The sequence below is a fragment of the Vicugna pacos genome, chromosome 3 (assembly GCF_048564905.1).
Source record: "Vicugna pacos chromosome 3, VicPac4, whole genome shotgun sequence".
NCBI lineage: Eukaryota > Metazoa > Chordata > Mammalia > Artiodactyla > Camelidae > Vicugna > Vicugna pacos.
The window spans coordinates 27,136,586-27,149,113 of record NC_132989.1 but is presented as its reverse complement, the minus strand read 5'-3'; the positions used below and the strand labels follow the sequence as shown (position 1 = coordinate 27,149,113).

Genomic DNA, 12,528 nt, shown 5'->3' with positions numbered 1-12,528 from the left:
AATGTGGCCAAACTACCAACCAAAGAATGTTGGCATTGTTAGGATTCTCACAGAATCTTCTATAGCAGGAATCTCCAGATATTACTGATTATGTAGTGTATGTACCCTTATTAGGGAAAAAAATTGAACATTTATCTCCAGTATATTGTGTTTTTAATATCTCATTCATATCTACCATGGTATATTATAAAAACAAATGTAATCAGAATTTCTAATTGGATCCACCCCCCCCAAAAAACCTAGACTTTCTAATATGTTCTTTCTATACTGTGATAACCTATCGATCTCAGTAGCCAATGGAGCTCACTTTGCAGGCCTCTGGCCTAGGGCAGTAGTTCTCAGATTCCATGGTGCTATAGAAGATGTATATTTGAGGGCCCCACCCCAGAAAGTTTGATATTCCCCCAAATCTGGGAATCTATTTTCCATCAACCACCCCAGGGATCTTGGGGTAATCTTGGCCAGTAATTCATTTGGGCAAGCCTTGAGAAACCTTGCTCTAGTGTTTCTGATCAAAGAAAAAAAGAGGAAAAAAGAAAGAAATTACATCTGTATTTTAATAGGAAGTAATTGTCTGACTCTTGGTCTTTTAGGGGAAAAAACTCTATGACTCTGAGCCCTACCTCATCTTCAGAGGTTAGGTTTAAGGGTAGAATAACCTCCAGGAAGGCATACTTGGGAAATTTTTAAAAAGCTAAACCTTGACTGATCTGTTTCTAGGTTGGATGTATTGACTGGTTTGTTTTTAGGCCTGCAGAGTAGCCATGAATCCATCCACCTCTCTTCATCCCCACTATCCCCATGCACACTAGGCCACGTGACTCTAGAAACGAAAGAGACCCGGGTGTGAGGAGAAGAATTATGGGCTGCTTAGACGTGGTGGACAGAGAAGCCTTCTGGAGGTGACATTTGAGCCATGATACCAGGATAAGGTCCAGTCTTGGGAAGAGATGGGTAAAGAGCATTTGGGGCCAAGGCTTTAATCAAGGCCTCAAGTTAGAAGTGGGCTGGGCCCAGAAAGAAGGGTACTGGAGAGCCGTGTAACTCGAGCCTGGAATACTGTAGGATGTAGGCCATAAGGTGACAGTGGGAAGTCAGATCGGGCACAGCTTTGGGCTGCGGCTCTGGTTTTTAAGCGTGGCAGGAAGAAAGCTATGTTTCCTAGGGCTCCTGCAGCAAAGCACTGCACACTCAGCAGCTTTAAACAACATAAAGGTGTTTTCTCACAGTTCTGAGAACAAGGTGTTGGCAGTTCTGAGGTCCTTCTAGAGGCTCTGAGGGAGAACTTGGTCCTCACCGCTCTCCTGGCTTCTGGTGGTGGCTGGCAACCCTTGGCATTCTGTGACTTGTAGACCTAAGACTCCTGTGTCTGTCGTCACATGGTGTTCTCCCAGTATTTGTTCACGGGGCCTTTTGTAAGGACACTAGTCACTGGACTTAGGGCTCACTCATCTCCAGTATGACCTCATCATAACTGATTACATCTGAAGTTCCAGGTGGACATAAATTTTGGGAGAGGGCACTATTCAGCCCAGCACAGAATCCACTGGAGGTTTTAGGAGGAGAAGGATTTACATTTGAAGAAGACTTACATTTCTATTTCAAGAAGATTGCTCTAGGGTCGCAGACGGTCAGAGTTGCTCGTTGTCCGGGTGAAGATGGTGGGGTGTTCAGGAGGTGAAGGGAGCTGATGGGAGGGAGTCACATTCACCAGGAAGGACTGATGGGACAGCTGTGGGGGCAGATGAGGAGGGGCTGGGTCCTTCAGGATGACTCCTTGGTCTCAGTACGCACACCCCCTGGTCTCCCCACCACCACTATCCCCCAACAGCTACTGCTGGCCTGGCTCAGTCAGGCTCGGAGCCTGACACTAACTGCACTCTGTCTGTCCCCTGCCTGGCCTTACTCTGGATCCCTCTTCTCAGCCTGTGTCCCTCTGTGTGATCAACTCCCATCTGGCTTATCTGCCTCTTTCTCCAGGGAGCCTTCTCACCACCCCCAAGTCAGGGTCAGGGCTGCCTGTCCTGTCAGTACTTGGTCAGCATCTCTCTGCCCTGCTGGGCAGCAAATCCTCAGAAAAAAGGGATCCTGATGGCATTGCAGCTGTCTAGGGCCCAACACGAGTTCACAGAGCCACAGCCTGAGCTTAGGGCCAGGTGGGAGGCAGTTGGTTGGAGGGAGGTCTGGGGTGGGGCCAGGATTTGCGAGGAGGTCAGACATGGCCAGTGTACCAGAGCAAAGGCTCTCAGGCTGGGCCCCTTGGGGACGTGCTGACCACGGCATTCACGGTCTAGGCTGGGGTGCAGAGTGCTGCTGAGAATCCATGCACAGACCTAGACTGGTGCAGGCTTTCCGGGGTCTCCTTCACAACCAGGCTCAGGAAGGACAGGAGGAAAGGAGGAGGTCCGGGCCAGCAGAGAGGTCTGATCACAGCTACCCCCAGGCCAAAAGAAGGGGCAGTCCCGACAATAGGCAGGGGCTCTAGAACCACAGGTCATGCCCAGGCAGCTTGATATGAAGGCTGAACTCAGCCTTAAAGACAGAACCTGGTTGGAGACAGGCTAGCCTCAGGTAGAAAGACCCTGGTGAGACCCAGGATTCCAGTTCAGCAGCTTCTGGCCATCTGTCCTTGCTGCTGGACACTGTGACCTGAGCTGAAGACATTGTCAGAACAAGACACTGTCCTGATGAGGAGGAGACCTGGTCTTGGCCCCAGAAGAATGATGTACCCTGGGAACAGCCAGTGAGGGATAGCACACTGAGGAGAGGGCCTGGGTGGACTGGGAGCAACACGGCCTATCCTTTAAGCGCTTCCCGACTGGCTGCAGGGTGGGTTCTGTCCCATGGACCAAGCAAGCTGGTCTCCCAGGCCCCACGATGCTCTTCCTAGCTGGCCAAATGGAGTCAGAGGCCATGCCCTTTCTCCTGACAAGTTCTATCTCTGAGCGAGCTTGGCAAAGTGCATATGGGGCCTTGACCAGAGCAGCTGTGAGCCTGGATTAGGGCCAATGCAGCAAGTGGACAAGGGTCAGCTGCAGGCTGGACTGCCCTGCATCAGGGACTACCTGTCCACTCAGAGCTAATCTTCTGGAACTCTCTCTACTCAAGGAATGGTCATTTGTGTCTCAAGATAGGTGTTTTTTGCCCAGGTGCTTGTGGCTGAAAAGTTTCTTTGTTGGAAGGAAGCCTTGAACAGGAGGCTGAGGGATGGACTTGGTGACTTGACAAGGCCCTGACGAGCCTTGGGGCACTGTACACATAGGGGAGAGCAGCCACGTTGGAAGGGCCTGGGGCGATAGCATGACTCAACCAGGTTACACTGAGAAGAGGAAGGTGGCATCACCAGCCTGAGCTCAGCAGATGCCCTCCCCGCCCACTCTGGCTCAGCTCGGGGCCACAGGGCCAGGGTTGTGCTTGGCCCCATGTTTTGGATCAGAGAATTGCAGCTCAGGCCTAAAGATGCATTCAGGGTCTGGGAATTGACCCCCAGATGTCCTGAGCAGGCTAGACAGTGGCAGCCTCCCTCCCAGAGCTGAGAGATCAGGGGTGGTTGCCTGTGAGTAAGGTGGAAAAAAAATCTCCCTTATGTTTCCTCAGGTTAGAAATCTGTGCTACATGGTGACAAGGCGCGAGAGAACGAAACACGCCATCTGCAAACTCCAGGAGCAGATATTCCACCTGCAGATGAAGCTTATTGAACAGGATCTGTGTCGAGGTAGGCGCCTTCCCTGCCCGCTGCCAGCCGCCTCTTGTGTGCACACCCTCGAAGGGCTGCGTCCCAGGGAAGATGTGTATCTTCAGGGCCTGGTGGGGTCTGAACGTGGAGCCAGGGGCCACTGGCCCCCACCCCTACCCTCTATATCTAGTTAATAGGCCCAAGTCGGGGCTTCCCAGGGTCCTACGTGTGTGTTGGCAGGCAGAGAGCCAGAGGTTGGAATGTGGGCATCAGGCCTGCATTCGGGGAGCTTTCTGGTTCACTGGGACTCTCAGGTGGTGCTGGGGCCCTAGCACCAGTTCAGGAGTAAATCACACGTTAACAGGTACAGAAGTCCCAGTGGCTCTGTGCTGGAGCCGGGGCAGGAAGGGTCCAAGTTGGTGAGCTTCCCTGAACCCCTGTGTGCCTGCATGTTGATTCTGAAGAAGGCAGCTGTCTCAGAGATGGAAGAGGACCTATGCGTTCGTTCTCTCTGACCCTGTCTGACAGGACTCAGGCTTTGCACCAACAGTTTTTTCCCTCTGTCTCATTCTTATGCTCTTACCATCTCATATGGAAATCAAAGGTCAAAGAGGCTCTAACAGTGGTCTTACTTACTAGTTGTGAATCTGCTAGACAACAGGGCCCTTCCCAGAGTGCTTACATGTTAAGGAGGGCAGTGCTTAGCCCAGAAAAATGGCACAGCGCTGCTCTAATGTTGAATTGCATGCAGCAGAAAAGGTGGATGGAGAGAGGTTTTAAGCCAGGGGCTGCCTCTGGGTCAGGCTGGGCTTGGAGTAGAGGGAAGAGAGCTGCTGGGCCTCCACTGGAGCGATGACTGAGGACTTGGTACTGCCTCACCCCTGCCCCAGAGCTGAGCTGCCTCAGCTGTACTTTGGGATCACCGTCCACTCTGTCCCAAAAAACCAGCACTGCTGAGTACAGGTGCTGAGTCAGGGTGAGTCACAGCCATGTAGTCGTCAGAGCTCACCGTGCACCCCAAAGACTGGCAGCTTCCTGGCTGCTGGACCTTACACTAGGCTCCCTCATCTGTTGGCTCATTTGACCAGCACTAATTGGGTTAGACAGGATTCCAGGCTCTGCACTGGGCATCCTGCTGTGGACTGAATGGACAGGATTCCTGTCCTCATGGAGCTCACCATCTGGAAGGACAAAGGAAAGCGGTCTCCAACTACAGTTGGTGCCAGTTCAGGGAGAGAGATATCAGGGATGGCTTCTTGGTGGTGGTGATGCTGAAACAATGTCTCAGACACTCTAGTACTCACTGTGGCCACACTTCCCACGGCAGGAAGGCAACAGAGAGTGGCAAAGGCATGCAGTGCCTTCAGGTACAGGATTCCAGAAACACGGTCAGGAGCCTGGAGGATCCGCATCCCCACGTTGAGTCTGGAGATATTTGTAGTTCCTAGACCTAGGTGGCAGTAATAGGCAGCCTTTGGGTCAGAGAAGGGTATTTGGAGAGAAGATTGGCTTGCCTCTCCCCGAAGTGATGCCCTCAGTGTTGTGACGCTTGACCCCTGGGATGGAACATAGGCTGCAGGCATCTTGCCAAGGCTTGCCTGGCCTGAGGGCTGCAGAAGGCTTCCCAGTGGCAGTGATGTTGGCTGTGAGCTGAACCAGGTGAAGGACAGGACAAGGAGACTGCATATTTGGAGACCTGGAGGCCAGAGCTTGTCTTGTTAAAGAAACTGGAAGGAAGCTGGCATAGCTAGCTGCAACAAGGCAGAAGAAAAATGTCTGAAGTGAGGCTGAGAGGCTGCCAGGGTCAGAGGTCTTGTGGCCCTTGACAGGAGCTCAGACCATGGCGAGGGCAGTGGAAATCTTGAGAAGCCTCCCTCTGAGGTACCTAGACACTGGTCCCATGTGGTAGGTGAGGAGACGGAGGTCTGGCCTGAAGTTGCACAGGGAATTAACAGCAGAACTGGGAAGACCCCCAGAGCTGGGGCCATACTCCTCAGCCTTGTCTTAAACTCAGTCAGCCCTCCAGCCGCTGTCTGAAAAGCTGGGAGAAGATTCCTGGCAGTTGGGCCGCCCCCTCCACACGTCCCTCCCCTGCTCTGCTGTGTTCTGTGGCTCCCTAAAACTATGTGGGATCATGGTCTAAAAGACTGTGAGGGCCAGGGTGCACCCTGAATCTCCCTTCTACTGTCTGATCTCTAAAGCAGACCGGGAGACCAAGGCAGGGGACTTGTTCAAGGGGGCTGACCGCTGTGTCAGGACTGGAACCCAGGCCTCTTGACTCCACAGAAAGTGTCCTGTCCACATTCATGTCCAGCTCCTCAGCCTGGAATTCAAGGCCCTGCCCTGTCCACTTAGCTCCAGCCAGCCTTCCCACCTACTTCTCTGTAGTCCTGAGATCTGTAGGCCACATAGATCACACTGTAGTCCAGGTTGTTCATACAGGGTGGTCTTCCACCCTCCTCATTGGCCCTGTGTTCCCTGCCAAGCCCCTCGAGGGCAATTCCCCTCTCTCCCATACCAGCTGTTCCTGACTGACAAGAGCCCCAGTTATCCCAGGTCTCGCATGGCTCTGAGCCTGGGCTACCAAGGCGGGGGGAGGTGACCTAGAAGGTGAGGCATGAGGTGATGGAGGACTCCTGGGATGCCATGCAGTGATCATGGTTCTGGCTGGGCTGTTTGCGGTAACTGTCTCCCTCCTGCTCTCTGTTTCCCTGACGCAGAGCGGTCTGGGAGGAGAGCAAAGGGCAAGAAGAGCGACTCGAAAAGGAAAGGCCGCGAGGGCCCGAAGGGCAGCCCCGAGAAGAAAGAGAAAGTGAAGGCAGGGCCCGACTCAGTCCTGGGGCAGCTTGGTGAGTGAGTGGCCACACTAGCCTGGTGCACATGGCCAGGCCCATACTGTCACTCCACTTGCAGCTCCCCATGAAAGGCCAGTGGGAACCACCAGCATCCTTGCTGCAGAGTGGGAGGTCCAAGAACAGTAGCTAGGCCCTTCATTGCTCAGGCACTCTCACCTTCCAGCCGTAAAGGAGACAGGGGTCTCTGAGACCCTTCTGGCATCCCAAGAATTCCCCTTTTGTAGACCTGGAGGCTGGACCCAGATGCTCAGGGACTGCAAGGCCCTTCCAGGAACCCAGCATCACACTGGGAGGTGAGGCCCTGCCATAATTTTCTGTCCCTGTCCATCTCTGCTGGAATGTCCTCAAACGGGCCCTCCTTCAGCACCAGCAAACCTTCTGAGAGCCACCTAGAGAGACCCAAAGGAGTGGCCCTGGCCCAGCCCATCTCACTGTCACAGACAGTCCTCTTTACTCCTGACCTGTTAAAGTTAAGCACAGCAGCCCTGGAGGGACCCCCCCAGCCTTGGGCTTTGTCTTCTAGGATGTCACATGCTTCCTCTAGAACACTTCTCAAGGATGAGGTGGAATCCCCTTCCCCACCTCACCTCTAGCACAGAAGCCCCAGGTCATCTTTTATTTTCCTCAGTCTCCAGAAGAGGACAGCTTGGTATCTGATGGGAAGCCCAGTCTCACCAGCTGCCCTCTCCCAAGACCTCTGTTACGGAGGGAGGGCCCACAGCTAGAGCTGGCCCTACATCCAAAAGAGACCTTCTACCCAGTTATGTCTTACTGTCCTATTCATGTCTGACACCCTTTTCCAAGTTTCCTGCTTTGGAAGCTCTGGGAAGCAACACCCATTTAAAAAACCCAGTGCCCCCTGGTGGCCTGAGTGTGTTTTCCTCCATTTCTCCATCCCTTATGCCCCAGGATGCCAAGTGGTAGGCAAGGCCATCTTCATGGTGTGCACCTATGCAGCTTGGTTTACTGCTCTGCTGTTGCCACTTTGAAATTCGTAAGTTTTAAACAGGGAGGCCACATTTTCACTTTGTACTCTGCTCCTCAAATTATGAAGCCAGTCCCAGGAGCAGGATGTCCTTCTGGGGAGAGGGGTATTTGCTATGAATCCTACTTTTTGGTGGTGTTGGCAAGAGGGATGGACAAAACAAGATAACTCAGCTGGGTCTAGCACAGAGGGAAAGAGGGAGGAAGGTGCTCAGTGGTGTGCTGGGAGGGTCAGAGAAGACGTTCTGAAAGAGGTGGGACACACACCTGCTCTTATCTTACCTGCCTCCTTTCTCCCCTCGGCCAGGCCTATCCACCTCGTTCCCCATCGATGGCACCTTCTTCAACAGCTGGCTGGCGCAGTCGGTGCAGATCACAGCGGAGAACATGGCCATGAGCGAGTGGTCACTAAACAATGGGCACCGCGAGGACCCTGCTCCGGGGCTGCTGTCGGAGGAGCTGCTGCAGGACGAGGAGACTCTGCTGAGCTTCATGCGGGACCCCTCCCTGCGACCTGGTGACCCTGCCAGGAAGGCCCGTGGCCGCACCCGCCTACCTGCTAAGAAGAAACCACCACAGGACGGGCCTGGTTCACGGACGACTCCAGACAAACCCTCCAAGAAGCCCTGGGGCCAGGATGCTGGCAGTGGCAAGGGGGGTCAGGGACCACCTGCGAGGAAGCCACCACGGCGAACGCCTTCTCACCTGCTGTCCAGTCCTACGGCTGGGGACAGTCCCATCCCAGCAGCTCCCGAGAGCCCCCCACCACTGGCCCCTGAGACCCCGGACGAGGCAGCCCCAGTGGCTGCCGACTCGAATGTCCAAGTGCCTGGCCCTCCGGCCAGCCCCAAGCCCTCGGGCCGGCTCCGGCCGCCCCGAGAGAGCAAGGGAACCCGGAGGTCTCCAGGTGCCAGGCCTGATGCGGGGACAGGACCACCTTCTGCTGTGGCCGAGAGGCCAAAGGTCAGCCTACACTTTGACACTGAGACTGATGGCTACTTCTCTGATGGGGAGATGAGCGACTCAGATGTGGAGGCTGAGGACAGCGGGGTGCAGCGGGGTCCCCGGGAAGCAGGGACTGAGGAGGTGGTCCGTATGGGGGTACTGGCCTCCTAAGTCACCCTTACCCCTGTCCTGGGCCCTGCCCTGTTCCCCCATGAGGCCTCAGCCCAGTCACAACTGCCATTTCCAATCTCTGCTGAGTGTCTCAGACCCTTGAGGTTGCCACTCTGTTGTGGTTTTATTTTTAATATAGAAAGAGTTTCAAATTCCACACTGTTGTCTTTCCTCTGTGCTGGCCTAGGACATTAGGATTCCTTCCACGGCTCCGGCCACAAGGACCACACCAGGTCCTGTGCACCATCCCTGCCGCGGCAGCATCCCCACCCGGCCCACGCGGCATTGCTGGGCTCCTGGCTAGATGTAGGCAAGGTGAAGGAGAGCTCAGGACTCCAGGCCGCTGCCATCGGGTGACACAGACTTGTTTGGGCATTATTTCATGGCAGATGGGCCAGCCCAGGGCCTGCCCCACCTTGCCCTCAAATCCCACTGGGGTCCATTTGGGGGGGTCCTGCTGCACTCCACTGATCCCCTAGGAAGTATAAGTGATAACCCAGCCAGAGTCTACTCACTGTCACAAGCACAACGAGCTTATATGAGAAAGCACTGAGGGGGCGTTGAGGGCCCGCTGGTTCCAAGGGAACCACAGCTGTTCCTGATCAACCCACATCATCTGAGGCCTGCCCGCCCACCCCGCAACCCTCCACTCCCTTGCTGCTCTGCCCCTGCTAGTGCCCAGCCCAGCGGCTCTGGGAAGGGCTTCCCAGAATCCTTCCTGAGCTGTGCCATTTTCTCAGGGGACTCCCAAACAGCCAGCCGCCAGTGCCGGCGGAGGGCTGTGAGGGAGGGCCAGTGCCCAGACGGGGCGTGGGGCTCAGGCTTGCTCACTGCAGAGAATCACTCTGGAGCTGCAACTTCCTTCCTTCCTTCCTTCGGGGCCAGTCTCGGCCGAGGTCTGGTCAGTCCCAGACAGCTGACCAGACCAGACCGTTTGCCTTTTCAAGTTTCCCAGTCCTGCTAAGAGATGAGCATCTTCCTTAGTTTCTTTTTGGAAACTCCTCCTTGCAACAAGCAGTGGGATCCCGGGGCCCAGGGCGGGTCAGTGATGGCCTCCTGGGGCTGTTTTAAGTCTTGCTGGATCTTCCTGGTTCCTCTGTCCCTCCGAGCCTTAACCCCCTTTCCCAGCCATGCCCTCCTCTCCCCACCATCACCCTCCTGCCTTCCCTGCCCCACCCTCTAGGTCCCAGGTAGTAGCTCTGAAAAGTTTCAGTGGAGTGGCCCCAGGGTGATAGCTCAGGGAACAAACAAAAAAAAAGGAATTCAGTGAAAACATGTTTTTTTTCTTTTATGAATTATTCCTGGGTCACTTCTGCCACTGGTAAAGCCAGAACTTCTCCAACAAGAACCTTGCAAAAGTCCAGTGAATCAGTCGAATCATTCTGTGGATGCCAAAGAATATTTTGACCATAACACAGCACAGCCTGGACCTGACAACTTGTCACTTGGACTTTTTTTTTTTCAATGGAGTTGTTTAGCAACCAAGTCTAGAAACATGTTCATTGCACACACCCAGGGAGGTGCGCCCAAGCTCTTGGATGAGGATGTTGTTCTGCTGCTGAACTGTTGGAACTGGGACCCTGGTGTTGCATTTCAGATCCTAGGCTGGGCCCGCTGTGAGCTCTCGTAGACTCCGAGGCTCACAGCAGGGAGAATACTGACGGTGAAACCAGCGTGGCAAGAGTCTTACCCTGGGGTTCCCTGCAAACAACACACAAAGCGCAAATCAGCGGGATAGGGAGCAGCCAGATCACCCATCCCCAACTCCAAACTGTAAAGGTACGACAGTGGCATGGTCATCGACACTCAGTTTCATGTGAATTTTATCAAAACAGGAAACAAAGATAATGACTAAGTTTAAAGGGTCGGACAGATTTGTCCAATTGGAGCAGACTGGGAGTGGGCTTCAAGGACTTGGCGTTGGGATGGCATGAGCTACCCTGCAGAGTTTAGCCTGCCTGCCACCTTGGTAGTGGTGGCCAGTGTGCAGTGTCAGCGTCAGCATCCCAACCCCATTCCTGTTTACTGCCTTTGAACAGACCTTCTTCCTTCCCCGTGCTTCGGGTCACCTCGGGTCACCTTGGGTCACAGCCTTGTCTGTGCTGGGTTGCCTGGTCTGACTTCACAGGAAGCAAAGGGACGAGCTTTAAAGAACAACCAAACTGTGCCATGGTGGGGTCGGGGGTGCATGGCCAGGAATGGCTCAGGTCCAGTAGACTTGCCCTGTGACCCTTCAGCCATCCTGGGGCAGAATGGGCTCCCTGAGGGTGAGGGCGGAGAGAGAACCAGGGTGGGAGGGTAGTGGGTCTGGCCGAGGTCTGGACTGGGTGAGCCAGGCTGGGCAGCCAGCACTCTTGAGGGGGCCTCTGCTCAAGTTGGCCTCTGGATTCAGACCCTCTTCTCTACTGGCTCTTGTTTTGGACTGAACTGTCCCTGGGGCCCATGTCCTGCGTGGAGCCCAGGTGCTGTAAGGCTGGCTGGCAGATCTCCCAGGCCAGGCCCTAGAGCTGTCCTTGCAGGCCTCTCTCCACCTTTAGGATGTCCACCAGGCTACATGGAGGATAAGGATGCCACTTCTCTCCGCTGGCCTTTCTGCCATTAGACACAGCCCCTTCACTCTTTTCCCATCCTACCGTCCGCAGTATAGATGGCTCTGCTGCCTCTGAGGTCACGGTGGGAAGCAGGAAAGGCAGAAGGCTGAGGCTGATCTTTGGCTTGACCACATCTGCCCACACTCCCTGGCCCTCCCCAAGGAGGGAGAAGCTGCTCCGGAACTCATTCTGGCTGTCATCCCCATCCTCCCAATCCCCGCAACCCACCACCTCCTCCCCCTCATCACCATGAGAGAAGATAATGTGCAAGGAAAGTATTTTTATGCATCATAAATGTATTTTAGAATAAACAAGAAGAAGAAAGTTAGAAGGGTCTATTTTATTAAATGAGCTCTGACTTGGTGACAGTGCGTGAACATTTACAGTGTAAGGTTCCGGGTTCCTTGGAGAAGCCACCCAGGTTTCCAAACATGGGTGTTGGACTGTGGGTGTGTGTGTGTGTGTGTGCCAGGGCACGTCTCATGTGTATGTGTGCATGTGTGTGGGTCGTGTATGGCACACTGTGGAACTCGCAGGGGCAATTCCTAGGGAGTCAACTGTCCAATTCTAACAGATATGGGCAACAGCTGGACCTGACATTTCCTTGCTCCCTGCCAGATGTGGCCAACCTCTGCCGATGTCTGAAACTCTGCAGGATGGTCTGGATGCCTGTAGCAAGGCCCTTGGGGAGGCCACTCCTTATGCCCCTGCCCAGCTGGCCACATTGGTCAAAGAGCAAGGCTGGAGTCTGGGACCTTTGGTTGTTCTTTAAGGCATTTCCTGCCACCATGTCCCTCAGATCCACAAACACTCTGTGCTCCACATCAGCTCGGGGTTGGGGGGAAGATATGAATGTCGCAGGAGGAGACACCTTCTGTCTTTGTTTCAAAGAAAGTGATGTGCCATTTGTTAATATACAAGAGAAATATTGAAAATATATTGAAAAGAGCAATTTTAAATTATTTTTGGCTTATGTTGCAATATTTATTTTCTTGTATTAGAAAAGATTCCTTTGTAGAGAAAAATGTATTTTTCATTAATGCAAAGACCTATTTCTCCTTTTTGTACATTGTCCATTTTCGCTACCCTCAACGAGCAATAGAATGTATGGCCGCCTGGGGTGGCCAATGCCCGTGTGCCCTGCATGACTCTGTGTTGCCGCTGCTGCGTAGCTCCCAGTCCCATCCTGTCCTGCTCACTCATGGGGGTTTCCAGAGCCCAGCCCCCACCAGGGCCTGTGTCTTCAGGAGCCCTTTGCACTCCTCGTGTGTTGGCAAACGCAATTAATAAAGCAATGTTTTCTGTG

The 12,528-nt window shown here is 54.0% G+C and overlaps 1 protein-coding gene across 16 annotated transcripts in view; it reads left to right on the top strand.

Annotated features, from left to right (window-relative positions):
• The window catches only part of JADE2 (jade family PHD finger 2), a 131,668-nt gene extending 119,140 nt beyond the window's left edge, over positions 1-12,528 (top strand). For 14 of the 16 annotated variants that reach the window (XM_072957167.1, XM_015246580.3, XM_072957181.1 and 11 more), the window contains 3 exons: positions 3,598-3,715; positions 6,397-6,525; positions 7,823-12,528. In XM_072957167.1, coding sequence (XP_072813268.1) covers positions 3,598-3,715; positions 6,397-6,525; positions 7,823-8,631 — 1,056 coding nt within the window. In that variant the 3' untranslated portion in view covers positions 8,632-12,528. The remainder of the gene's footprint in view (positions 1-3,597; positions 3,716-6,396; positions 6,526-7,822) is intronic. The other 2 variants (XM_015246586.3, XM_006212802.4) reach the window with 1 other exon arrangement.